General features: G+C 36.6%; 6 protein-coding genes across 9 annotated transcripts; 3 read left to right on the top strand and 3 right to left on the bottom strand.

Moving 5' to 3' along the window:
- The first annotated feature begins 1,274 nt into the window (after window positions 1-1,274).
- Window positions 1,275-3,303, top strand: LOC111310839 (alpha-amylase). The gene is made up of 4 exons (XM_022910224.2): window positions 1,275-1,471; window positions 1,566-1,698; window positions 2,036-2,823; window positions 2,921-3,303. Exons 1-4 carry the CDS (start codon window positions 1,388-1,390, stop codon window positions 3,170-3,172), a joined length of 1,257 nt encoding a protein of 418 aa, XP_022765959.2. The 5' UTR covers window positions 1,275-1,387; the 3' UTR covers window positions 3,173-3,303.
- A 158-nt stretch (window positions 3,304-3,461) lies between these two features.
- On the top strand, window positions 3,462-9,288 carry LOC111312613 (protein CYPRO4-like). Its single transcript, XM_022913043.2, has 2 exons — window positions 3,462-7,623; window positions 8,664-9,288. The coding sequence occupies exons 1-2, from the start codon at window positions 5,971-5,973 to the stop codon at window positions 8,943-8,945; spliced, it is 1,935 nt and encodes a 644-aa protein (XP_022768778.2). The 5' UTR covers window positions 3,462-5,970; the 3' UTR covers window positions 8,946-9,288.
- On the top strand, window positions 3,532-5,622 carry LOC149520586 (Tetratricopeptide repeat (TPR)-like superfamily protein). Its single transcript, XM_089767481.1, has one exon. The coding sequence runs from the start codon at window positions 3,532-3,534 to the stop codon at window positions 5,620-5,622; it is 2,091 nt and encodes a 696-aa protein (XP_089623607.1).
- Window positions 9,289-10,251: 963 nt separating the features above from the next.
- On the bottom strand, window positions 10,252-16,024 carry LOC111312612 (protein WEAK CHLOROPLAST MOVEMENT UNDER BLUE LIGHT 1-like). 2 transcript variants are annotated; one of them, XM_089767473.1, is made up of 4 exons: window positions 15,857-16,024; window positions 15,007-15,064; window positions 12,614-13,588; window positions 10,252-12,413 (listed from the first exon to the last, which is right to left on the bottom strand). In XM_089767473.1, the coding sequence occupies exons 3-4, from the start codon at window positions 13,553-13,555 to the stop codon at window positions 10,557-10,559; spliced, it is 2,799 nt and encodes a 932-aa protein (XP_089623599.1). In that variant the 5' UTR covers window positions 13,556-13,588; window positions 15,007-15,064; window positions 15,857-16,024; the 3' UTR covers window positions 10,252-10,556. The 2 variants fall into 2 exon arrangements, with proteins under 2 accessions (XP_089623599.1, XP_022768777.1); XM_022913042.2 differs by lacking the exon at window positions 15,857-16,024 and adding an exon at window positions 15,208-15,246.
- A 1,223-nt stretch (window positions 16,025-17,247) lies between these two features.
- LOC111312614 (UDP-glucuronate:xylan alpha-glucuronosyltransferase 2-like) lies at window positions 17,248-20,105 on the bottom strand. Of its 2 annotated transcripts, none has more exons than XM_022913044.2 (3): window positions 19,879-20,105; window positions 19,135-19,765; window positions 17,248-18,441 (listed from the first exon to the last, which is right to left on the bottom strand). In XM_022913044.2, the coding sequence occupies exons 1-3, from the start codon at window positions 20,071-20,073 to the stop codon at window positions 17,498-17,500; spliced, it is 1,770 nt and encodes a 589-aa protein (XP_022768779.1). In that variant the 5' UTR covers window positions 20,074-20,105; the 3' UTR covers window positions 17,248-17,497. The 2 variants fall into 2 exon arrangements, with proteins under 2 accessions (XP_022768779.1, XP_022768780.1); XM_022913045.2 differs by having other exon boundaries at window positions 17,362-18,441; window positions 19,874-20,009.
- A 2,047-nt stretch (window positions 20,106-22,152) lies between these two features.
- LOC111312615 (protein TIC 22, chloroplastic-like) lies at window positions 22,153-24,785 on the bottom strand. Of its 2 annotated transcripts, XM_022913046.2 has the most exons (8): window positions 24,364-24,784; window positions 24,229-24,291; window positions 24,028-24,102; window positions 23,592-23,642; window positions 23,069-23,128; window positions 22,887-22,958; window positions 22,681-22,716; window positions 22,153-22,595 (listed from the first exon to the last, which is right to left on the bottom strand). In XM_022913046.2, the coding sequence occupies exons 1-8, from the start codon at window positions 24,739-24,741 to the stop codon at window positions 22,503-22,505; spliced, it is 828 nt and encodes a 275-aa protein (XP_022768781.2). In that variant the 5' UTR covers window positions 24,742-24,784; the 3' UTR covers window positions 22,153-22,502. The 2 variants fall into 2 exon arrangements, with proteins under 2 accessions (XP_022768781.2, XP_022768782.2); XM_022913047.2 differs by lacking the exon at window positions 23,592-23,642 and having other exon boundaries at window positions 22,359-22,595; window positions 24,364-24,785.
- Between the last annotated feature and the right edge of the window lie 1,718 nt (window positions 24,786-26,503).

Consider the following 26,503-nt stretch of genomic DNA (forward strand, 5'->3'; position numbering starts at 1 on the left):
TCGATGATACCAAAGATGAAAAATAGAGACTAAAGTATTGGAATAAGATGCAAATTCAAGAGTTTATTTTTCTTTTTCTTTTTTTAATTTTTAATTTACTCTATGCACTTAAATCCTTTCAAACCCTTAAAGTTCAAAAAATCTTACCAACATCCATGCCATTTGAGCTAATACTCAATCGTTAATAGTTCATTTTACTTAGCAAAACTAATAGCTATTTGAGTTCATATATAAAAAATGATAATTTTTATTATTTTTTCTCAAGATTTCTATTTCCTAAATATTGCTTTGAATGCAGCATGCACATATATATATATATATATGTATGTATGTACACATCTTATCTGCTATGTTATATATTTCTCTGTTGTCAATATTATTATTGTCTCTTCTGTTTCCATCATTCTCAAACTCAGAACCTTTTTATAGTACGTCTAGATGTTGTTTTGATGTAAGATGGCAGTGTTATTAGCCCATGATCTAGGGTTTTTATGAGGTGGATTTCCTTTGACATAAAAAATGTACCATTACCTTTGTTTTTTTTTTTTTTTTATTCTTTTTAAGATTATGCCTGTTAAAAGTTACAATGGCATTGTGGGTACAGAATCATAATGGCTTTTTTATAGGTTTAAACTTTAAAGAGTTCTGAGAATATTAGCCAAAAAAAGAATCCTACTTGTATATGATGAGAATTTCTTATAAAAAGGTTTTATCATTACCGCGTTTCCACTCCTTCACAGGCACGGTACGTATGACCCACCAGAGACCCCAATTTGGGCGGTCCTCATTCGCCAGTTCCCACTCGAGCATCGTGGGAATGGAAGACTCTTTCGTGGGAAAGGACGTCCTTTTTGTTTGTATGAGGTTCACGAACCTGATGACTGATGAAGTCGCAATCCATTATTGTATTTGCCAGAATCCACCTCTGCATGGCGTATATATCCGCAAGATAAGTGTTTTAGTGTAAACACTTCCCTGATTATTCTCAGCCGGAGTCCAACATCTTTGGCTATAATATCCAGGAATGTAATAAGAGGATAAGATCAATGACAATAATTCAATACAGATAACTAATTTGTTGTGAGTCAAGAGTGAAGAAAATAATAACCAGAGATGAATCCAAAACATCTTTGTCGATATTTTTCCTGTTGATTTTTGTCTAATCCACAATACAATCATTGCCTTTTATTTACGGATAAACCTTTCTTGTTTACTTTTGCTGATTTTTTTTTCTAGAGTATCTCAGTTTATGTGTTCACAATGTGCATTGTGAATCTTGAAACAGGCATTGATGCCTTTCTCACCAAGCTTATCTTGAATCTATATATAAAGCCAGCAGCATCACCAAGCTCATCTCAAGAGGCTAAGAGACCAAGTCACCTATAGAATGATTTCTCTCACATCACTTTGCTTCCTTTCTCTTTTCCTCTATATCTTGCCATCTTTAACATCTCCAACCTTACTATTTCAGGTATAGTCATTTATTCCTCTCCCCTTTCTCCCCTTATATAGAGATATGTGGAACTCTGAGGCTAATTGTTGCTCAAAACTTTGATGACATATAGGGGTTCAACTGGGAGTCATGTAACAAGGCAGGAGGATGGTATAACTCTCTCAAGAATTCCATCCCTGATATTGCTAATGCTGGAGTTACTCATGTCTGGCTTCCTCCACCCTCCCAGTCAGTTGGACCCCAAGGTACTTCAAGTTTCAAGTGTCTATTAAGGCACTGAATGTGCTGATGTTTTCAACTATCCAAAAAAATATATATATATTGTGCTGATGATGCATTGATGCCAATTAGGATTTCTATTAGTTATTACTGTTTATATGTTTAAAAAGAAAAACTGAAAGAGATTTTACAGTTGACCAACCATGAAAGAGAAATCAGAATGTGAATATGCATCACCTCTTTGTTTCCTTGCTATCTCCTTTCTCTCCCTTTCCCTCTATTTTATTTTTATCACTTTCAGTTGGCTTTCTAGGAAGCAAATAACAACCATTGCTTTATGTCTGCTGTCCTACTAAAATACAGGATATCTCCCAGGAAGACTTTATGATCTCGATGCATCAAAGTATGGATCTCAGGCTGGATTGAAGTCGCTAATTGAAGCTTTCCATCAGAAGGGAATCAAATGTTTAGCTGACATAGTAATAAACCATAGAACAGCCGAGAGGAAAGATGGAAGAGGAATATATTGCATTTTTGAAGGTGGAACTCCAGATGATCGTTTGGATTGGGGGCCATCATTCATTTGTGGAAATGATAGGGAGTATTCGGATGGTACAGGCAATCCTGACACTGGACTGGATTATCAACCTGCTCCTGACATTGATCATCTCAATCCAAGGGTGCAAAATGAGTTATCTGATTGGATGAATTGGTTAAAGACTGAAATTGGTTTTGATGGATGGAGATTTGATTTTGTAAGAGGTTATGCCCCAAGCATTACCAAAATATATATGGAACGAACTTCACCAGATTTTGCAGTTGGGGAGAAGTGGGAAGATTTTTCCCTGGGGCAGAATCAAGATTCGCATCGTGGAGCTCTGAAAGATTGGGTTCAAGCTGCTGGTGGGGTTGTCAAAGCATTTGATTTCACCACAAAAGGGGTTCTCAATGCTGCAGTACAAGGGGAGTTGTGGCGGCTGAAGGATTCCAATGGGAAACCTCCTGGAATGATTGGACTTTTGCCTCGAAGTGCTGTTACTTTTATTGATAATCACGATACAGGTTCTACTCAAAGGCTTTGGCCTTTCCCTTCTGATAAAGTCATGCAGGGATATGCTTATATTCTCACCCATCCTGGCACCCCATCAATAGTAATTTCTGTCAACCTTATTTCTTATTCGAATATTATTTAATTGGATTATTATGTGTTTATCAACCTAATGAATACTTACATTTTCTGTTGTGCAGTTCTATGATCACTTTGTTGATTGGGGCTTGAAGGATGAGATTACTAAATTGGCAACAATAAGGAGCAAGAATGGAATTAGTGCCACGAGCACACTTAATATTCTAGCATCAGATTCTGATCTCTATGTTGCTGCAATTGATGGGAAAATCATTATGAAGATTGGCCCAAAGTTGGATCTTGGGAACCTTGTACCTTCAAATTACCAGCTTGTTACCTCAGGGAAAGACTACGCGGTATGGGCAAAGAATTGAGATAGAAATCATTGTTCCAACGGAAATGTCGCCAAAAGATATTCTAAAGACTATTTTTGGCTAAATTTATCGTAACTTCTGTATGAATATTAGTGAAATAAATAAATTCTAATACTAGTAATTTTAATTAACCTCATGATCCTTTCCAGGTGTCTAATCTGCAGCTGTCAGCATAATGCCATAATCCGCATGCCATCAAGAAAATGCTATCATATCTAATTACATTTGTATAAAAATAAATAAATAAATAGTAAATAAATTAAAACCTTTAAACAACGTAGCAAACAGTAATTTTGTTTTGAACTCTGAAGACGAGACGCTCCAAAACTCCAAAGGCTAGAGAGTAGAGAGTACAGAGTATGAGCTTGGGCAATTCAGTTGGTCTCTTTTTCTTCCATTCTTTACTAAAATCACAGCTTCAAACCAAAACACTGAAATCTCCGTTACTTATCTTCCGCCAATTACTACAATCTGATCTAAAGCCATCTGATCTCACTTTCTCTCTCCTTATCAAAGCCTCAGCTTCATCTTCCTCAAATTCACTAAAACCTAAGCTGGAAGCCAATCAAATACATACCCATTTATTTAAATCCGGCATTATTCAACTTGTTTACATTAAAACTGCTCTTCTAAACTTGTATGTAAACTTGGGTTGCATTAAAAATGCTCGCTTTTTGCTTGAGGATATGCCTGACAGAGATGTTGTTGCTTGGAACGCTTTGATTTCTGGGTACTCAAAAAATGGTTATGAATTTCTTGCATTTAATATTTTCGTTGAAATGGTTAGAGAGGGGTTTAGGCCTCAAGCTACGACGTTGGTTGGTTTGGTTCCGTCTTGTGGGACGCCTGAGTTAGTGTTTCAAGGGAAATCTGTTCATGGATTTGGAGTTAAAGCAGGGTTAGATCGGGATGCTAAGGTGAAAAATGTGCTTACTGCAATGTATGCAAAGTGTGGGAACTTGGAAGGGGCAGAAAATTTGTTTGAAGAAATGGTAGAAAAAAGTGTAGTTTCTTGGAATACTATGATTGGTGCTTATGGACAAAATGGTTTGTTGGATGAAGCGATAGTTGTATTCAAGAAAATGAGAGAGCATGCTGTGGAAGCAAATTCAGTAACAATTATGAGCCTTCTATCAGCTGATGCTGACCATGAGACTATTCATTGTTTTGCTATTAAAACCGGTATTGTCAACGAAGCTTCTGTAATTACTTCTTTAGTTTGTGCATATGCGAAGTGTGGAGGTAGTGAATCAGCCGAATTGCTTCAAAAGTCATTGCCTCAAGAAAATTTGGTTTCCTTGACTGCAATTATCTCAAGCTATGCTGAGAAAGGGAACGTGGATATGGTGGTAGCATGTTTTGCTCAGAGTCAGCGACTAGATATGGAATTGGATGCAGTTGCAATGGTTAGCATTCTCCATGGGGTTAAAAATCGTGCTTACATTGATATTGGACTTGCTTTTCATGGTTATGGAATAAAGACTGGTCTATGCATAGATTGTTTGGTAGCAAATGGGCTGATAAGTATGTATTCCAGGTTCAATGACATAGAAGCTGGATACTCTTTGTTTTCTGAGATGCAAGAAAAACCATTAATCAGTTGGAATTCAATAATATCTGGTTGTGTGCAGGCTGGAAGAGCAGGTGATGCCATGGAGTTATTTTGTCAATTGAAAATGTATGGACATGTACCAGATGCCATCACCATTGCTAGTCTGCTTTCTGGTTGTTCACAATTGGCTTATTTGCGGTTTGGTAAGAAGCTTCACAGTTTTGTCCTCAGGAATAACCTAGAGGTGGAAGATTTTATTGGTACTGCTCTTATAGATATGTATATCAAGTGTGGAAGCATTGATCTAGCAGAAAGAGTGTTCAGGAGCATCAAACAACCATGTTTAGCAACATGGAATACAATGATTACAGGTTATGGTATATGTGGATTTGAAAATAAAGCGCTTACACATTATGCTGAATTGCAAGAAAGAGGGCTAAAACCTGATAAAATCACATTCTTAGCGGTTTTGGCTGCTTGTATCCATTGTGGTTGTGTTGATAAAGGAAGAAGATACTTCCAGATTATGACAGAAGAATTTGGTATATCACCAAGTCTTCAACACTGTGCAAGCATGGTTGCACTCCTTAGTAGCGCTGGCTTCTTTGAGGAAGCATTGTTATTTATCAGGAATATGGATTTCGACCCTGATTCTGCTGTGTGGGGAGCTTTACTAAATGCTTGTTGCATCCGCCAAGAGGTCAGACTTGGGGAATATTTAGCCAAGAAATTGTATCTCTTGGATTACAGAAATGGTGGCCTTTATGTGTTGATGTCAAATCTTTATGCTTCCAAAGGGATGTGGGATGATGTAGCAAAGGTGAGGCAAATGATGAAGGACACTGGAGGGGATGGCTGTTCAGGAGCTAGCCTGATTGAGTTGACTTCATTTAAATAAATGGATGCCATGCCAGGCCACTCCAGTGTATTTTCTTACTGACAAGACCCAAAGAATTGGTCTGGGCCAGGATTAGTTGCAACCCAAGTTCACCCATTCCACATCTAAGGGGTCAACCATACGGTCCATAGTACCCAACCCGATAATAGCCGGGAACCCGTAAAATAGCCCGTTGAGTAACCCACTTCCTTTCCTCGTCGAAACCCTAATAAACGTGAAAAAACCTTAAAACCGCAACTTTCCCAATTTCAAATTTCGAAAATTGGCGGTCTTTGCTCACCCATTTCCCTTTTCCTTCGATCCCGCAAGAAAGAAACCCATTTCCCAAATTCTCAATTCTCTTTGACAATGGGTGGTGCTCACAGTCGCGAGGATCTGATTTCAGACTCAGACGAAGAAGAATATGAAGAGGAATATGAAGAAGAAAACGAAGAAGAAAATTACCAAGATTTCAAAGACGATACTCCGGAAAGATCTTTGTCAGGTCGAAGAACCAAAATGCCGTCGTCTCTCGACGAAGTGGAGGCTAAGCTCAAAGCCCTGAAACTCAAATACCCATCAGCCAACACCCAAAACCCACCTCTCAAAAACGCCGTAAAGCTCTACCTTCACATCGGTAGCAACACCCCTAAAGCCAAATGGGTCACTTCCGAGAAGCTCACATCTTACTCTTTTATCATGACGTCGAAAATCAACTGTCAGGATGGAGAAGAAGAAGATGCAGATAGCGAAAACGTGGAAAATGGGGAAGCTTGGTGGGTTTTGAAGGTTAGTAACAAAATTAAAGTGAAAGTCGGGGTAGAAATGCAGTTGAAAACTTTTGGAGATCAACGTAGGGTTGATTTCGTGGCGAAGGGAGTTTGGGCAATGAAGTTTTTTAGTGATGAAGGGTATAGGAACTTTGTTAGCAAGTTTAATGATTGTTTGTTTGAGAATATTTATGGGTTTGAGTCGAATGAGGCCAACAAGGTTAAGGTTTATGGGAAAGATTTTATTGGGTGGGCCAAGCCTGAAGCAGCTGATGATTCTATTTGGGAAGATGCTGAGGATGCTTCGTTGAAAAGTCCTCAATCTGCAACCCCGGTGAAGGCAAATCAGGATCTGAGAGAGGAGTTTGAGGAAGCGGCAAATGGAGGGATACAAAGCTTGGCCTTGGGGGCATTGGATAATAGTTTCTTGGTGGGTGATTCGGGTATCCAAGTTTGTAAGAATTTTGCTCATGGGATTCATGGTAAAGGTGTTTATGTGAATTTTGATCATGGGAATCAGAGGAGTACTTCAAAATTCGTGCATTCTACACCGAAGAAGGCGCTTCTTATGAGAGCTGAGACGAATATGCTGCTCATGAGTCCTATGACTGAGGGGAAGCCTCACACAACAGGGCTTCATCAGCTGGATATTGAGACTGGAAAGATTGTTACTGAGTGGAAGTTTGGGAAAGATGGGACTGATATTACAATGAGGGATATTACGAATGATAGCAAGGGAGCACAGTTGGATCCATCAGGAGCCACATTCTTAGGATTGGATGATAATAGGCTTTGCAGGTGGGATATGCGAGACCGGAATGGGATGGTTCAGAATCTTGCTACTAGTACCCCTGTTCTGAATTGGGCACAAGGGCATCAGTTTTCAAGAGGGACAAACTTCCAGTGCTTTGCAACCACAGGGGATGGCTCTATTGTTGTTGGGTCTGTTGATGGGAAGATTCGGTTGTATTCAACCAATTCTATGAGACAGGCAAAAACAGCTTTTCCAGGCCTTGGGTCGCCTATCACTCATGTTGATGTTACCTTTGATGGGAAGTGGATATTGGGTACAACTGATACCTATTTGATCCTTATCTGCACCCTTTTCACTGACAAGGATGGTAAGACAAAGATAGGTTTTAATGGGCGTATGGGAAACAGGATTGCAGCTCCAAGGTTGTTAAAGCTGACTCCCCTGGATTCACATTTAGCTGGGACTAATAACAAGTTCCGAAATGCTCAATTTTCATGGGTAAGCATACATATACTCTTATTCAGGTTTAACTGCATGTTTCTTGTGCTTTTAGCTGCTGAGCTATGTATAATGTACATGATGTAGTTATTTCTAACTCACCATCTGATTTGGAATGAAGAGCTTAGTTGGCAGGATGTAACCAGAGTTATTCGTTGATTTGTCTTGCTGGAGTTATTTGATATCCCTTGATTTCTGTTCTGGTGCCACGAGAATTTTAGTTACTCTGCTTTGCATTATTTATTGATGCATTGGTTATGGAATTGGTGCAGTCTAGCATTTTATTTGAACTCCTAGGTTTAAGATCTAAAACTGATGTGGTTTGGGATATTGCAATTACACATCTTGCCTCAATTTCATTATCCCTTGGTAGAAACATGGTATTAAAATTTGTTGCACTTAGTTCTTTAATATGCTGAATGATTAACTTGATTTTGAATATTCTCAATATGCTGATTTATCAACTTGGTTTTAAGGTTAACACATTTCTCATTTTGTAGCATTCTTTTGTCCAACTTGGTTAAATATTAAAACTAAATCTGCTAGGCTGCTTTATTCACTATTTTATATGAGAAAAAAAGATCTTTCTTTGTCACATACTGAAGATGAGAATGAGAGTGCCAAGCTATTGAAGTTTCAGGCAGATCAGGGTCTCCTCAGGGGCTTGACCTAGGCATAGCAGTGCCAATTCAATCGAGAAGAGAGAGAGAAGCAGTCAGGCCAAGCTACTTCCTTTTGCTTTATACTTCTTTATATATGATAGGGTAGAACAGCACCATCTCTGTCCTTAAAAGTTCTTTAGTCAAGCCTTTTCTGTTTAAGTTTCTAGAATGCCGCCAATAAAGTGTGATGGATGTCATGTGGTGACTGGAAAGCACTAATAAGAGTAAGGAAAGACTCCATTTTCGCTTAATAGATAGCTGACCATTGTGCTTGTCAAACATTTTCTCCCTTTTTAGGACTCAGATAACTGTTCTTTCTGTGATTTTCACAGTTCCATGAATGAAACTTTTAATCATGAGTGTTGCTACATTACATAGGTCACTGAGAATGGGAAGCAGGAGCGCCATCTGGTTGCAACAGTAGGCAAGTTTAGTGTAATATGGAACTTCCAACAGGTGAAGAATGGGTCTCATGAATGCTACCATAATCAGGAGGGTTTGAAGAGCTGTTACTGTTACAAGATAGTCCTCAAGGATGACTCCATTGTTGATAGTCGTTTCATGCATGACAAGTTTGCAGTCACTGATTCTCCTGAAGCCCCACTGGTTATTGCCACCCCCCTAAAAGTCAGCTCATTCAGTATATCCAGCAGGCGGTGACTTGCTCAGATACCACTCTTTATTTGGTCACTTTCCAAATGTTACCGAAGAAGTCACTACTGCATTCGTAGAGCTTCTCAATTGTATTTTCCTTGTTAGATTAGGTGTGTCTGCAAGTTTTTCTGGCAAAGCTATTATTGTAATGATCTCGCTATTTGCTAGGAGTTTCTTGTGTATGACTCCTTGTGTTATCTGTTATCAATTACAATCACTGTTGTTTTAGTTCTAAATGAAGCAGTTATTGCTTCCTATGTCACAAAAGTGAATGGCAACTGGCTAGACTTCTTTATGTTGGAGCATTATGTATCTCCATATTTCGAATCCTTTATTGTGATTGAATCAAGCTGTGTCCAAAGATCTTGAAATTGTAGAAAACCAAGACTTTCAATGGCTAGGAAGGGGCAAGTCAATGGCTATCATGTTTTTAACATATGGTGGCATTTTGGTGGTAGTTATTGACGTGGACGCCCTGTATGCCTCCAATTAGGAATTGTTGATAAACAAACAGACAAAATTACCCCAAAAGAAGAAAAGAAAAGAACAGAAACAGAAGAGGAAACAATGGCCGTTGCAGTTGGAAGAGGCTTCTCTGTTCAAGCTTGCTCCTCTTCTTCATCCATATTTCATAACAAATGTGCAAACACTCATTGGGTGCTGCAAGCACATAGTGGCCCATAGTAAATGTGCCTCTCGACGTCATGGACAAATTGCCTTTCAAGCACAGCAGCCCAGCGGAGACCAACTTGACTCTCTGGACTTGACCCTACTTCTATCCGGATGAAACTTGAGCCAGTGGCCCATAGGAAATTTTCTAGATAATAGTTGAATTTTGCAACTACTCGATAACTTTTTTCTCGGTTATTTTTCCTAATCCAGTTTGGCTGGAGATTATGGGTTTAACCCGCTTAAGCTAGGAGAGAAGACCCAGAGAGCTTGAAGTATATGTTCAGGCGGAGTTCGTCCATGTCGCTTTGCTACGGCAGGAGTTGCCGGAATATTCTATTCACTGATGAGACTCCAAATATTATTCCAGGGCACAACCGTTTGTATCCATTTTGTTTGTTGGTTGGAAACACATATTTCATAGTTTTTTTTTTTTTTAAATAAAAAAGTCATGAATTGAGAATAAGGGAATAAATTACAAATATTGATATTTAAACTCTATTCTTATTAAATGCTACTTTAAGAGTGATTCTACAATTTCATATTTCCTTATTTCATAGTTAATATCATTCAATTTTTGTTTTGAAAAGAAAATTATAGGTTTGAAATTTATTAAAATAAATATAATATGAATAACGCAAACTTAAGAAAACCAGATTCTTTCATTCATAACAAACTTACATCACTTCTACAAGAGTTGGTCCAAGCGTCTCAGCCTATACAGACAGAACAATCTTTATTACTTCCTCCGGATCCTCCAGCCATACATGATACAGTAAGCAACAATATATTCTCAAATTTATCATACATCAAATAATCACTAGAATTTACAGTCGAGTAAAAATCTGTCGAAACTTATCGAACATTTATGGCAGCTGTGACAACCCAGATAAAAGGAAGGTAAATTCACAACAGCAAAGATAACACAGCACTTCATTGACTACTTACTTACGCGGGCTTGGATGAATTTGATTTCTTTCTGGACAAAAACATGAAAATCTTTGGGAACAGTGACTTTTTCTTTTTCTTTACAACCTTTGGTTCCGGGGATGATTCAGTTTCTTTGTTATTCACATCGACATTTGCCTTCGGGCTTGCTACAGAGGCAGCAGGAGCAGCGGGTACAGGTTCAAAGTTCATCGTTTCTTTCTTTCCCTCGATACTTTCTCCTGGAGGGTTTCCTCCATGATTCAATTCAGTAGCCTTTCGCCGCTGCTCATGTTCAGCTCTCCACTTTCTCAATTCCTGTTCTACACCTAATTTCCCTTCCTTGGCCTTCTCAGCCTTCTCCATAGCAATTTTTAGTGCTTCCTTTCTTTCAGCCATCTCTCGATTTACTTCTTCCAGTTTTTCCAAGCTTCTTGACTCGGATTGCTTAGCTACCTCAATTTGAGAAATGGCAGCTGCCACCCTCATGTTGGCCTGTTCCTCTGCCTCATGTGCACGTTTACTGAGGTCATAGTACTCCCCTAAGGAAAGCGTTACACCAGCTGGTGAATCCACATCATCGGTGCTTTGAGCTGATTCACTCTCTTGCAACGCTTTGATAGCAGCTAAAGCTAACTTCTCTGAAGCCTTGGTCGCCTCTATCTCCTTTTGAGCTGCAAGTAATCTACTCTCCATGGTACTTGCTCCAGCCTTTGCTTGCTCTGCCTCTTCCTTTGCTTTGCGCAGCTCTTCACGAGCCAATTGAGCAAGTGACTTGGCCTCATCAGCCTCTTTTGCTGCCTGCTGCAGTTGTTTGGGCAGCTCCACCATTTTCTCTCTGGCCTCTTTTTCCTTCATTTGGACTACAGCTATTTCTGACCGAGTATTGTCCAGCTCAGCTTCCAGAGAAGCAACAGCAATCGATGCCATGCCTTCTCTCTGCTTAATGGTGGCAAGAGCAGAGTTTTCCTTTTCAAGCTCTGATTTTAATGAAATAGCAGCCACCTTCAGACAATCCACTTCTGCAGTTGCTTTTTCTATATCGAGCTTCACTTCTTCAAGTTCCTTCTTTGCTGAAGCAATCGCAGCTTGAATATCAGTGTGAGTTCTTTTCCTTGACGTCTGTGACTCATCAATGGAATGTCCATTATTTCCCTCCTTAAGTTTAGATTCCATATAAGCGGCTAATTCAGCTTTCAAATCAAATAGCAGGGCAGAAGCAGTGTCTAGCTTTGATTTCAGATCCTTTGCTGAATGGATTTGCTGATTGAGTTTCTGGAGCTCCTCTTCAGCCTGTTTTAGTTCCTTTTCCCAATGGTGAGTATCTTGGTCTCGGGCCATGGCTGCTCCAATCTTTTTCTCTTCTGCCTCCAAATGGGCAGCATGTGCAGACTCTAAGGACTCCTTTGTGGCAATCAGCTCAATAGTCAAATCTTCCACAGTCTTCTCAACCTCTTTCGAAGCAGAAGCAGCCTCTTCTGCTTTCTTAACAGCTACATCTCGCTCAGTCATCAAAGAAGTGTATTCCTTTCGTAATGCTTCCAACTCTTCTTTAACAGATTTCAGCTCTGAAACTGCAGCTGCGTGCCTGGCTTTAGCAACCTCAAGCTGTGCCTTTGCTGCAACACTAGCCTCATCAGCAATCCCTTGTTCCATCTCCTCCACCCTGAGCTTGGCAAGTTCAGAGTCTTGTTTTGCCTGATTCTCTTCAGTTTGTGCTCTCTCCAGGCTTAGCTTTAGTTCTTCTATAAGTCTCTTTGTGCTGTCCAGCTCCTTTAATACTTGCATTTTTGCCTCTTCAGCATCCTCTGACCGTTTCTTATATTCAGGCATTTCCTCCTGAACTTTCTTAAGCTCTTGTTCCACAAGCTTGCGTCTCTATAGCCCAAAAATAAATTTTAAGTTACATTTAGTGGACATGAACAAAGTAGGCAGAGAAAAAAAGAAAATTTTATAATGGTCATTAATAGTTGATAGAGACAAACAAATTCACGATAAATAGCATTCACTAGACATGAGAAAAATATATTGCAGCAGCATAGATTAAATTAACACCACTACAAATAAATCTAACATACCTCCACAGTTTGCATTTTATGAGCTTTCCAATCAACAATTCCTCCAAACAAGGAAACAGCTTCTTTAACAGATTCGAAAGGTGCAGCCGTATCAATAAGACCTCTATTTAAATCAACTTTCTCTGTCTGTGTAGGACTAACAGATTTTGGGGAATCAACGGTAGAACTGATAATCTTTTGACGAGGCAGAATAAGATCATTGATTTGGGCTACATGATTCCCATTTTTAGCAACTCCTGCCTTAGAGTCAATGACCTTGGGAGAGGATGAAGTATCTTGAATGGATCCAACAGCAATGATGCCAACTTTAGGAAGGGGCAAGGTAAGGTCACCTGATTTCACTTCATGGGAGGAAGCAGAAGGCAAAATCATGTCATTGTCACCATCGACAACAGAAGAACTGACAGTAGAACCGGCTTCTTGAGATTGCTGAACATCAGAAACACCATGTATAGATCCAACAGAAACCCTGGTGACATCTATAGGGGGTAAAGAACGCTCACTGAGTGGTCGTGCATGGTCATCAGGATCTCCAACCTTTGGGTTAGAAGCAGGAGGAACAATCATGTCCTCAGTATGAATATGTGAAATACCAACAGAACCAGTATTTTGAGATAGCTGTTCATCAGAACTGTCATGTATTCCCCCAGTCCTAGAACCTTCCATCAGTCTACCCTGATGATCTGTCTCAGTTTGATCAATGACAACAGATGAAGTTGAAGTTGCAGTATCTGTTATATGGTATTGTCCTCTAATTGGGTCATCAGAAGCATTTTGTAAAAAGGCTGGTTTGGAACTTTCCATTACTGACAAATGACTGTCAGGTTGTTTTGTTCCATTTGTAATGGAAATTGTTGGAACTTCACGAGAATTATGGTCAGTATCTATATAAGATAAAGAAGATTCTGAATGATGTATCTCCTCTGCTTTTACATTCTCCATATGAGAAAACAGCAAGGAGTCCCACCAAAGTGTCTGAAACCAAGAAAACAGAAACAATGTAAGGGACGGTAAAAAACTCACAAGAAATCACTGCCTAATCCTTCTAATTCCTGACAAAACAGTTAATATGAAAATCGGCAATTATATGTTAAACATACAGAGTAACTTTCAGCAAAACAGATTAGTGTCTACAACTGCAATCTTCTATAGTAGATCCTGAATTAAGTTAAGCAGCATCTAAATTCTACATTTTATGGCAAATATATGAGGTAGAAAACAAATTTTGACCAAATAAATCAGGATTGCAAGAGTAAACAAGCATTAAAAATCACGAGGAATCTGGAAAGCAAGAACAGTTTGTCATTTCAAACTTGTTTTCCATCTATGTTTAAGCTAACACGTGCACTAGTTTATGTGTCCCATCTCTAACCAGCCACAGATGTTTAATTTAAGATTCAATCAGCAAACACCTCAACAAGGATTAATAACATCAAGGTATGAACCAACAATTTCAAAAAATACTAATGGAGGCAACAGCTCAACAAATTTAATTACATGCAAAAGCCCCCATTTTGGGCTAACTTCACTAAAAATTTTCAATAAAATGGAAAAATACAATCCAATCTTTATCCCAAATCTCAACAAACATCAAAACCAGAAGGCCATTAAATGATGCAAACTAAGTTCAGGCCCTCAAGTTAGAGGTTCCACAATGATACTAACTAGCAATTTAATCCGCAAACAAACGTTTCTTAGATCATTCATCTGCTAAGAGCACACAATCAAAAAATGCAAACATCAAATAACCAAATAAACTTCTATACCTTAAAAGATATTCAAACTTAATCCTGAAAATTTCACAAATGAATATGGTACATTAAATCCACTCCAAATTCATAAATTTAAGCATCTCCATTTCAATCCCATTTATTTTCTTATTAGCAGATAAACCATATTGGCAGATTAAAAATTTTTCTAGTATTTTCAAATAAAAAGTTCTCTTTTTTCCCCCAAAAGAATCAATAATTTTTAAGATAAGGAGGCAAATTATTATCTAGATAATTCGCTAATCCTGAATTTGATTGCAAAAAAGTTGTGCAAAATAATAATTAAAAAAAAAAGAAAAACGAAAGCTCACAGCAGGCAAAGGAAGCCAATATATTAATTAAGATGCCATAATAGATTTGAATTTTCGATTGTTTCTGCAATTAAATGGAGCAAAAATGGAAAATAAATGAAGAAAGTAAGCCTGATTACTTAAGTCAACGTTATAATAAATTCATCCAACTCAAACGCCAGCAATTTCAAAATCCTCAAAGCTCCATTTCCAAAGCTAAAAACATAAACATACGATTTGCAACTTAATTCATAACTAAAGCATCGATTACACATAGATTAATGGAAAAAGGAAAAAAAAAAAAAAGGAAAGGAAAGCAAAGAAAAGAACTTACCCAGGTTAACCAGAAACAAAGAGACGAAAAGCGGAAATGAAGTGCTTATTAATGATTTCTGAAAAATTCAAGACATGAAAATTAAGTTGAGAAACAAATGAAAAATCATTATTAATTTACAAATATATAAATGAAGGTTGGGAAAATTTAGTGCTAAAATTAGAAAAATAGAGAAAAAAGGAGAGAACACAACACACGTGCCTCTTCTTACAGACCAGATCCATCTGTACTCTCTTTCTTGTTTTTTTTTTCGTTTTTTTTGTTGTCTTTATCTTTTTATTTTTGAATTCTGAAGTGGAAAATAAAATGTGAAAACAAAAGGATAATAATTGTGCTTTGTTTAAGGGAATCTCATCTAGGATGAGCAAAAAGGGCAAAAAAAAAAAAAAGTTGTTTTGAGTTTTGACCACAATTTGTGGCTAAGGCTGAAAGGCTTCGATGGCTTAGCTCAACTCAGCTGGCTTTTAGAAAAAATTAGAGATTGCTTTATTCTAAAATTAAGGGAAAGTCATGTGTCTAGCAACATCATTGACGTGACGAGGGAAGCAGAGAGGAGAGAGGAGAAAGAATGACGGAAAAGCCCCTCAAGCTAGCGTTGGAGAGTGAGGCCTAAAAAGTTATCGACGAAATCAAATCAGGAACGTTGATAAAAATCGAAACCAGAAAAACATGAATCCCGATGTTGTTGTTGATTTTGCGTGGAAGAGAAAGTTCTTTGCAGTGGCAGTAGCATAAGAAAGAAAGAAGGAAAGAAAGAAAGAAAGAAGGGGTAATCATTGGCTAAAAAGGAAAGGGCAGCTTGGGAGTCGTGGAGATTCCCTTCTCTACTAGCAATGTTGAACGGACAAACCTGCCCACTTGAATTCCTCGTCGCAAGCTCTAATTGTTTGAGCTTCTGTAAAATGTTCTGCCTCTGCCAAACATCGTCAGAGAAAGGACATAATAACTGTTTCTTCAAACTATTAGTACTTTCTAAGTATAGCCTATGAAGAAATAAGCAACTCTTCAACTAACGAATGAATTTGTTCCATTTTCAGTTGCTTTTATCATTTTTATCCAACATTATGCCTGGAAGCTTTTATTTAAATGCTGAATTCAGAACCTGAGATTTGGACAAGACCAGAACAACATGTGACACAGGAAAGAACACATTTCTATTTGGGGCAGCTATAAGCCCAAAATATCACCAGGCCAGGCCCTACCTGGATTGACCTAACCAGGAGTCATGTTCTCTCGAAGTTGAGCTTAATCCATTTGCGGACTGGATTATACTGATATAGTCCTTTTTTTTCCCTTCTTGACTGGTATATTCATCAAAATCAAATATTAGTTGAATTGCATGACTTGATATTGACTCGCGGTATCTGATATCGGTTTCAATGGACCCTAAAATTCCATATAAATATATATATATACGGCTTTGTTAGGTGTACCTACATAAATCTGCTCAACCAAACTTTGATATCACATTTCTTTCATTAATCACCATCATCTGATCTAAATCTTGCCTTGCACCCAAATAATCAAATTTCTAGAGACCCTGCTTCCAGGATAATCCCTCTGGTTGTTGAGACTAGCAATCAAGGAGGATAACTTAAACCAGAGCAGTTCGTTAGTGAAAGGAAGTAATTAAACTTGTTTTTGCAGCAAATGATTGGATTTGGCATTTAATTTTCTTTAGTTGGCAATTAAAGTCCTTTGTTTAATGGTTGAAACTTGCATGTGAATTCAAACCCAATATTTATTTTCTTCGAGCTATGTACACTCCTTATTACACTAATTGAACTTCAAATGGGGAATTCTTGTTCCTGTTGTTTATACTTTCTAGATTCTATAACTGTGAAAAGTAGTTGACGGAAAAATGTCAGTAAATTGGTTTTCAGAAGAAATCAATAATCTAAAAAACATGTGCCTCTCATTGATGTCTTTATGTTCATCACCAAGTACAAAAAACTTAAAAACAATTCTGGTGCAAATATAACAATGATTTCCAGTACCCTAAACCCTACACATAAAGAATTGTCCGATCTATATTATTTCATATAATATAGCATATATCAATTCTGCATGGGAATAAATCATCCTCATCAATTTTTTCATCACAAGAGATCGTGTCAATTATTAGAACTTTTGGGTCAAGTTCTGATTTTTACATCAGCTCCAAGGGGCTACAAAATTCTAAGTGGGTGACTTCTTTGTTTTGGAAAATTGATAGCAGCTTTACAACCTACTAGCAATTAGAAAATGCAAATTCCCAGTTGGGATAAGATAATATAATTAAGAAAGGAGAATCAAGTAAATTCTCTGCTGCAAATATTGTACAGAGTGACCCGTAAGGCTGTAACCAATGTCTCATACAAATAATATGGTATAGCTATGATCAACACATAAATTATATGGAAAACATCTCAGTAATGTGTTCCTACGAAGGAAAATTAACAAAAATATTCATCAGAAGAAAAGGAAATTGAAAGAAAGAAACATCACAAATTTATTGGGTCAAATTTTTTCGTCTTGGATCTGTAATATATATCTTCCAATGCTCGTCTTTGAACCCTGCCTTTCCAGCCTTTTTTCTATCCCAATCCAATTCAATCTTTCTTCGCTTTGTTAACCCACAAAACTTCTGCAACGTCTCATCCATGGCGTCATGAAACTTCCACCATCTCTGATGGGCCACATCGCTGGCATAAACACGTTGATCCCCTATATTCCAGTTACAATCATAGTCCCTGTAACAAAGCCAAGGCTTCAATCCCAAGTAATGAATCGCATAAAGTTTTGGTGGGTCAGATCCAAAAAGCTGGTTCTTTAAACCAGATTCTACCGTGCTGTTGGACCAAAAATTCTTCAGAAAATTCACTCTCCTTGGTAAACGGTGCCACCAAACGAACACTTCATTCAGAAAACCTTGGTCCCCTCCATTGTACGAGAATATTTCTTTACGTTTGTTCATTAATAGTTTAAATGTGCAATTTGATGGCTCAATCACCATAATCCCTGAATTAAAAATCCAAATATCGTTGCCTGTAGCTGTCATTTGAGGGAAATGGAAAAGGAGATCAAGGTTTTGTAAAACAATGATGTCTGCATCAATGAAAATGACCTTGTCATAATCCGTTAGCTGCCAGAGCCTGAACTTGCTGTAGTTGTATTCATTGTAGGTGCCTTTCTCAGCCCGAGGGTTTCGGATTCTTTTGATGAAGCGAAGCTGCCAACCGGCTGCTTTCAGGGCGTCGCACTTTGGTTCAGAGATGGACCTGTCTAGGAGAAGGATCAGGTCTCGGTTGGTTCCGGATTTTAGGAGACTTTGGGCAAGGGCTATGGCACCGCACACGTATGATTCAGAAGAATGTAGCACTGTGGCATAGGCTTCACGCTTGGAGTTCCTTGTTGCCTGTTCGATCGTGGAGACATCAAACACTTCATCGTTTCCTGAAATGATTAATCTGCTTGTTTATTTCTTTGATTTTGAACTTTGAACTAGAGAGTTAATGCATGCTAAGAAAATTGTTTCGGAGAGGTCCCCCATTGGCTTAGTTGATTAATGATTCCTAACTAATGAAAACAATTAGTCGAACATGTGACTTTTACTTTTGGAAACTAGCAGTGGCGCCTGCTGTTTAAAATTGGATGCTGGTCCAGCATTTTCCAAAGACAACAAAAGCATAACTACTGCATCTTAGACTTTGTCCGCAAGCAAAGTCAATTTTCATTTGGAAGTTGCTAATCATATCAACATCAACAAATAATTCCTCCTCCTTATTTCATACTATTTTTTTTCCTTCTTTCATTTTCATCTGCCTACTTTTGTTCTTCAACTACTTGCAGAAAGCTCAGTTACCATAATCTTTGAAAATTTTGACAGAAGTGGTGAAGAAATTATGAAAGGAAAAGAAGGGGTTGGTAAAACTTTAGGTCATATGAAGAAAAGTGTGTTTTGACTTTTAGCACCTGTAGCTTTGTGGATAGAGCGCATGTTTCGTAAGCAGAAAGTCATAGGTTCGATCGGTTCACTAGTTCCTATTTTTGTTTGGTTGCTGAACTTTCTATGTTTTTCTTTCTTTGAGTAAAGCAAGAAAATTTTATAAACCAAAAAAGAAACAAAACCTGGAATTAAGATCATACCTCGTCCCCATACTGGCAAAGCTAGCTTGCAGGAACCAATAGGCAAAGAAACTTTTTGTTCTAATCTTGCTACTTCCGGTTCATAGTACCACCACTCATCTTCCTGTTTCACCAAATCATTGCATCGAAACACTTCTAACATTGGCCTGCACTTGCTCAGGAACACCACTTTTGTTCTCCAATTCCAGTCCCTTTTCCCATTTTTAACTGCTAGATTTGCTGCTATCAGGTGAACTTGAAGCCTGAACACGTCCCTGGCCCATCCGTCTACAGGGTACTCACAGGGCAGTTTTGCCACAATCAAGTCCATGTTATCGTACGTATTGAAGTCTGGCATTGGCATCTCAGGGCACCTTGGTCCTTCAACTTCTTCCTCTTCGTCAATCCATTCAGGAAACAAATGTTGCCATTCGAAAAGCTCCGAGACTCTCTCGAAATGGATTGGAATTGTTTCTCCATGTTTTTCCCAATCGCTATAATCATTATCTTCGAAGTTTACCATCCCAATCTTCAATCCTCCTCCAATCTCATCAATGAAGGTTGGCACTTCTAACATGGTCAAATTTCTCTTAGGCTTTGGTTTCAGGGCTTCATCTTCGAAAATCGCCTCCATCTTCACCCCTTTTTCCACCTGCATCAATCACATTCACCAAATATGAAATCGCAGAGAACAGACAAACAAATCTTATATATGGAAACAGGAAACAAACCATTGCAACATTGAATTGAGTCAGCTCACCTTACCTTGTGATGGCACTCACGCAAGGAGCATTTAACAAGCGATGCAGCATTCTCAAAATAAACTGAAGAAGATGGGCGCAAAAGAAGTGATGCATAGATAACCAAAAAGAAAGCAAGAAAAACCAGGTTGATTCTAATAACCAAAGCTTTTGAAGGAGTTGCCTTGATGATTTTTTGAAGGCAAAGTCCTTCACCCATCCTTAAGCAAAGCTGTCCTACCTCAATGCAAGCTCAATATATATATATATATATATATAGATGTAGGTATAAATTATAATTATAATCGTAACCACTTTTTCATAGTTTAAAATAAAGTACAATAATAATTATAATGATTAGAAATTTACAGTATTTTTGGGGGGTGTAGTAGTTAGAGAGCCTAATAGAGATAGGGTGAAATGTAGAGTAAAACTCAAAAGAAGTCGGACCATTTAAAAAGCTCCATCTGTCGTTTCCTTTTGCATTTAGTTTCCTTCCCTTTGAGACAAAAAGGTCGGAACAAATAAAGCTTCTCTTCTATTCCCATCCCATGCTGTTGGAGACAATTTCCCATTTCCCAACGTACACCTTCTCCACACGCTTAAGTACAAACTTGTACAATAATTTTATACATTTTCTTTTTTCATAAAAATTATTTTTCTTCATTTTCTCTGAGATGATACTTGAAATTGAGTTAAGAAAAATGTTTTACTTCAAAATTTCATAGTTTACCTCTTTATTCTAAATACTTTTAAATAAAATTTCTTCTATTATTAATAATTGTATAATTTATTATAATGTTAAATACTTAATTTCAATGACAGAATTTAATCTTTACAATCCCTAAGTATAAAAAAATTAAATTTTAAATTCATTTTTTATATATTGAATTAGGTTATTCGCAAAGAATTTTACCTAAATATTGCCATATGTATGTTTATAATTACAATCTGATGTAACATATTAAGTCCAAATTCATTGTCCGAAAATTTTCTTTCCAGATGAAGCATAACACATCATCTACCCTATCCCACCAATAAAATGTGGCAACCCTTTCCTTAATTTTTCCCATTGCACAACTTTACGTACTCAATCCCACCAACAAAAGGTGGCAACCCTTTCCCAAATTTTTTCCATTGCACAACTTTACGCTAAAAGGGTATAATTATCTTGTCAACTTTTTTAGCTATAGTTTAACATTTGAGCATATGAGAAATTAATAAAGCCAAGAAAAAAGGTAAAAAGAGTCGGATAAAATTTACATGATATTTATTTAATAATAAAAATTTTATCAATATTTTTATTAAATATATCTATTTAATAAATATATTAAAATTTATTAAGATTTTTTTTCAATTTTACACGTTTATTTATGTGATAAAATTTTTTAATTTTTTAATTTTGATTATTAATTTTAATTTTAATTTACTTATTTTTAATAAAAAATTTTACAAATTTTACTTATAGAAGTTTTTCCCAAAAAGTAAGGTGATATTTTCACGAGAAATTTAGGTAAATAATTACAATAGGAATTTTGTTATTAGGTAGATTAGCAGGCCTTCTTCCAACAACTAGTTGGTTGACTGTCAACTTCTTGCATGCATTGAAATGTCTCTTTTAGCCTTTACAGAAATATTCTAGGCTGCACCAATATCTGCTTTCTGATATGCAGTTTTTCCCTTTTTATTTTATTTATTCAATAAATAAAAAAATTAAATTGTATGTAATGATTTATTAAGGATTTAGGTTGGCCATCTGTATTATCAAAACTTTGCAATGATTTCAAAGGCAGTTAAGTACATGACCAAAGCCAAAATGAAAGGTTAACCATCGAAATTCCGCCCCCAATGTCAGAATGTTGATAATTACCAACAGGGTTTGGAGTCCTGATTTTTTTTTTTTTTTAATTTGGATAAGAAGATATTCGAACCTTATCATTTCATAAAAATTATCATACATTAATCACTAAATCAAATTCTAGAAGCTTGATATACCATCCTACATATTTGGTGAATAAATTATTAACTAATTCTTGATATATTAGGCGTATGTCGGATTGCCTCATCTTTCCGAGGTCAAGCAAAAGCGGTTAAAGAACCTTAAGCATGAGTACTTGAGATCAGCAAATCAAAAGGGAGAAAAAGGGGAGAATGCATGAAAAAGAATTAGAAAGAGTAGGGTCTTGGTCGCTTTGCATCATATATGGGTACTTCTAGTGGATTTATGAGGGAATTAAGAGTAACTTATGGCAAATAATGTGCAAATAAATTATCTGTTGCCTTTTCCTAAAGCTCTTCCTTGATGATGAAGACATCCAACTATTATAAGTAAATGTCCAGAGACAATTGTCAATTCCAACTAGTAGTTAAACCAAAATCGTTTCCACATATTAATGCTTTTTAACAATTTCCTCATTCAAAGTATAGATGCATATCAATGACCAACTCCTAGGTTTTCCTTACCTATTTCATTTTTTGGTAACATATGGAGAACCCATTGGATCTTGGACTAAACAAAAAGAGGTAGCTCACTCTTATCACATAAATCCGATCTCTCCCATCCCGAGTTTGAATTCAAGATCTTTGAGTTGATGTAATTGCATTTTTTATGCCATCAAATGGACATGCGGAAGCAACATGCATACTGCCTCATACTTTCACCACATCTCGGATGTGTTGAGAATAGCTTTTACCAGGTGGAATGAATATTAGATCCTCCCAGCCTGAGTTTTTCTCACTCATCTGTATCAAGACAAAGAGGAATAATCTGATTTCAATTCCATTTTGTACATATTACATAAAACTAATCAGCGATTAGATCCTATACCTCCATTTTCTTTAGAACATCTTCCAAGCTTCCAACCTGCTCAAACAGATCAGATCAAATGAATACTAAGAAAAGCAAAACAAAAAAGGAAAATTATACCATTAATAAAGCTAGTACACAGCGATGGAACCATTGAAAGTGTTAAGGAGAGAGGGGGGAGGGGGGTTTTGATATGTAATCACTCATCCATGGTATATATATGATACCATGATACGTTGAGAAACACCGGGTCCTCTTGATGCCCTTGAAACCTTTGAAAGTTCCCTTTCAATATCTTCCTGCACCATAACAAGCAAACAATAGAAACTAAGTTATGCTTAACAACAATCTTTAAATCCATACTGAACAGGAGAACAGCACCTATAACAGCTTGATAGATCAAGCAAACCTTATTGAAATATATTGGGCAGAACCGTTTGTTTTGCTTCCTCACAACAAGAAGGTCAGACTGTAGACAGAGACATTAAAAACAAAAAAAATGAGATCTAACATTGATTTGTGGTAACATAGAAATTATCACAGTTCAGCTCCTTCATGCACTCCTAATATAAAAACAGTATGTCAAAAATGGCAATATCTTTCAGAAACTGTGGAGAAAGAAAATTTCCTGATTCATCAAATTAAAATAATGCTGGGAATGGTTCCCCTATTAACAACAACAAAATGAGAGTCTCTCTACACTAATATTCTATTGCTAATACAGAAAAAATTGCTAATGATTAAAGGGAGAAAATACAACATGGCTACAATGAGTAACCACAGACACACATAAATAAGCTTTTGGTAGCCACTAGCCATTCATGTGATGCTTTGTATGCAATCATGAAAGGATTATCCAAGCTGAAAATGCCTTTTAACCATATTTCCACTCTCAAGGACATCATACATATTTAATAAAATAAATATCCTACCTGGAAAACAGGAACTCCATCAAACCCACTTTTGATATCACCAGCTTTCAGCTAATAAACATGAAAAACTAATGTGAGTAATGGTGTAGAATTGTCCAACTAAGAAAGATAACATTTTCATTCATGTATGAATGAATCATTATCACAACTCCATTGAAGCACTGTTGTCTTGTCTAAGTACCCAACATCCAGTCCACATAAAAATTGAAACCCTGACCAAAAATCTCTCTTACTCCTACATGATTATTGAAACCCCCTGTCTTTTATTTTCTTTTTCTTTTTCTTCATTGCCTTCAAATTTCTTTTAAGAAAATGGCAATACACAATCTAGATGAAGTAAGTCTACAGCATTGAGTAGCAATGTCAAGCTATTTTGGGATAATGTCATGTCCCCTCTTAAGAACGACCTTAAAACCAAATTGCATGAAACACTAACCTCTAATGCATTCTTTATTTGAATTGGATCCGGTAGAAAACGAAATGCAATTCCTTCAACCTTCAGTGAATATACCTATAGCATAAACCAAGTATAAAACCAGCAATCATAAAAATCAACATTGTTATTTGCAATCCAATTTTAGTTAAAGTTTTAATTTCCATAAATAAATGATAAACCAGTAATTTAAAAAAGAGTCACCTGATCAAGTGTAATCGGCACTACTTTGGCATTACGTCTCAGTTCGCTTCTCCGTAATCGAACCTATGACATAATGAAACCAAATCAACACAAAAAGCTTCGAATTTTGCTCTGAGTTTAAAAAATTTAACTAACCTGAGCGAGTAATGCCTCGGCGTCTTCTTGGCGAAAGCAAAGCAAGCTAATAGACTTGGCTCCATTGGGATCAGAGATAAGCACGAACTCATTGTTGGAGTTGCTCACTGTGTACACCGCGGTACCGACTAGAGTTTTGGCAACCTGCTCGGGACTCAAGGTGGCAACTGCCGCTACCGCAGCATTCGGCTGAGAGATCGAAGCGAAGAGCGGACGATGCCGGAAAGTCTCCAGTGGGTAAAAACCGAAGGCGAAGGTAGCGGCTAGACGGTGGGTGTGGTGAAGGCGGGTAGCGAACTCGGCGCCGAGACGGTGGATGAAGGTGGAGAGGGATAAGAGAGGGTTTGAGGGAAATGGAGGAGGTTTTGGGAATTCCATTTTTGTTCAAAAAATGAAAAATAATGATGCAATTTACGAGCTTGAAATCTGTGTTTTTTTTGTAACGTTTGTTTTTCATGGTCCAAATGGTCATAGTCCCATGAAGTGTTTGGCAATTATTTATGGGCTTTAGCCCAATTTCATACTCATTTGTTGGATTGGGTTGGGAGTCATTTGATTTTGAAAAGTTACCAATAAAGATTGTACCTTTGGTAATTTGATAAGATCATAAATAACGTGAGAAACTATTTTACGGAAAATTATCTCATTTACTATATAATTTCTAAACTTCACTAGAAGAGCTAGAAGAAAGACACGTACTCTTTAGAATGTATTAAAAAATAAAAAAATAAAAAAATAAAATCAAATACATTTATCAATTTCTGAATTTTATTTTATGAAATTTATAAAATTTATAGATAATGTATAAAAAAGGGACTCAAGTCATTTGATATACAATGAGAGGTCCTCTTTTCATCGTATAAAATATTTTATATTTAAAATTTAACACTTTTAGGTCTAATTATTTGGATATTTCTTTTAATATTAAATGAAGTAAGATGAATATTGAAGGTTGCCGAATAAATTCTTCAAGTAATCTTTTACTTAATTCATATGAATTTGATAAAAATAAATGAAAATATATGGATCGAGACGTGAAATTCCAATTGTATAGAATAAATTCACTACCATTATTAATAGTAACAATAATGAGGGGGACTTAGAAAGGTAAGGCCTTTGTACTTACCGTTTCTCGTCAATCTCGATGGAATTAACACAACATTTCGTGATCTTTAGTTAAATGAGGGTTTGGATTCCATCGCATTTTTAGTTTAGTGTAGTTGATTTCATTGCATCATCAATTAAATTCAAATACTAACTTCAATAAAATTCATTTAGTATAAAATTTTTTATAATTTTTTTTCAATTTTTGTTATAGTAAATTAATTTTTTTAATTGTATTTATAATAATAATTATTATTATTTTCAATCTCACCATAATCAATCACATTACTTATCTAAATGAATCCGAAGATTTTTAGGGCAGGGATTTATATCTATGATAAAAATTTTATTTATTTATTTTTTGTTCAGTTATCATGTAGAAAGACCAATCTTTGATGTTAAACTAATGTTAGAAGCAAATGTATGGGAGTGTGACACTCGTGACAATGTTCTCTTTATTCTTCCACCACCAAAGGAGAGAGATAGATATTGGAGTTAGTTAAGATCCTTCCACGAGGGCATGTCTTCTCTTCCCATGTACACTTTGTAATTCCTTTTCTCTATGTTGGGTTTAATTTCTTTTCGTCTGTTAACCAAAAGAAGCTTAAACCTAATAATGAAGACGGATATTCTGATTCTCTCAAGGGAACGTGCTTCACCTTCCATTGTTTTTGTCTATAGTTTTCGGTTCCCTTTTATCATCACATTCAAAGCTCTACGCTTTTGTCTTTAGAGCCCCCTCCCATCGCTATTTATTTTGATTCAAATCTCGCATAAAAATTCTTCCCTAACTATATTGGGAGCTAGCCAAAAGATTATCATGATATTCCTAACAAGTAAAGACAAATAAATTTGGTAATTGAAATTATCTTTATTAATTATTTATTAAAATTTATTTTATTAATGATCTCATATATTTATCCTTTTTTGGCCATTTGTACCATAAATTCTTTATGGTAGTTGAATTTCTTATATAATATTCTTTACTATTAATTAACTTGAAATTTTTTACCTAATTAAAGTTCATTTTTTCAGT

The sequence above is a fragment of the Durio zibethinus genome, chromosome 1 (assembly GCF_047325235.1).
Source record: "Durio zibethinus cultivar Kanyao isolate XHJ-2024 chromosome 1, ASM4732523v1, whole genome shotgun sequence".
Lineage (NCBI taxonomy): Eukaryota > Viridiplantae > Streptophyta > Magnoliopsida > Malvales > Malvaceae > Durio > Durio zibethinus.

Bases quoted from the DNA above. Each gene is read 5' to 3' on its own strand.
- LOC111310839 (XM_022910224.2), top strand. From the start codon at position 1,388: ATGATTTCTCTCACATCACTTTGCTTCCTTTCTCTTTTCCTCTATATC. The intron at 1,472-1,565 runs GTATAGTCATTT...GATGACATATAG, and splicing joins CTCCAACCTTACTATTTCAG to GGGTTCAACTGGGAGTCATG. The intron at 1,699-2,035 runs GTACTTCAAGTT...ACTAAAATACAG, and splicing joins CCAGTCAGTTGGACCCCAAG to GATATCTCCCAGGAAGACTT.
- LOC149520586 (XM_089767481.1), top strand. From the start codon at position 3,532: ATGAGCTTGGGCAATTCAGTTGGTCTCTTTTTCTTCCATTCTTTACTA.
- LOC111312613 (XM_022913043.2), top strand. From the start codon at position 5,971: ATGGGTGGTGCTCACAGTCGCGAGGATCTGATTTCAGACTCAGACGAA. The intron at 7,624-8,663 runs GTAAGCATACAT...TACATTACATAG, and splicing joins GAAATGCTCAATTTTCATGG to GTCACTGAGAATGGGAAGCA.
- LOC111312612 (XM_089767473.1), bottom strand. From the start codon at position 13,555: ATGGAGAATGTAAAAGCAGAGGAGATACATCATTCAGAATCTTCTTTA. The intron at 12,414-12,613 runs GTATGTTAGATT...TTTGGGCTATAG, and splicing joins ATAAAATGCAAACTGTGGAG to AGACGCAAGCTTGTGGAACA.
- LOC111312614 (XM_022913044.2), bottom strand. From the start codon at position 20,073: ATGGGTGAAGGACTTTGCCTTCAAAAAATCATCAAGGCAACTCCTTCA. The intron at 19,766-19,878 runs GTAAGGTGAGCT...TGATTGATGCAG, and splicing joins TGCGTGAGTGCCATCACAAG to GTGGAAAAAGGGGTGAAGAT. The intron at 18,442-19,134 runs GTATGATCTTAA...TAATCATTTCAG, and splicing joins TTTGCCAGTATGGGGACGAG to GAAACGATGAAGTGTTTGAT.
- LOC111312615 (XM_022913046.2), bottom strand. From the start codon at position 24,741: ATGGAATTCCCAAAACCTCCTCCATTTCCCTCAAACCCTCTCTTATCC. The intron at 22,959-23,068 runs GTTTGCTTGATC...GTTATGGTGCAG, and splicing joins GCCCAATATATTTCAATAAG to GAAGATATTGAAAGGGAACT. The intron at 22,596-22,680 runs GTATAGGATCTA...GTCTTGATACAG, and splicing joins ATGTTCTAAAGAAAATGGAG to ATGAGTGAGAAAAACTCAGG.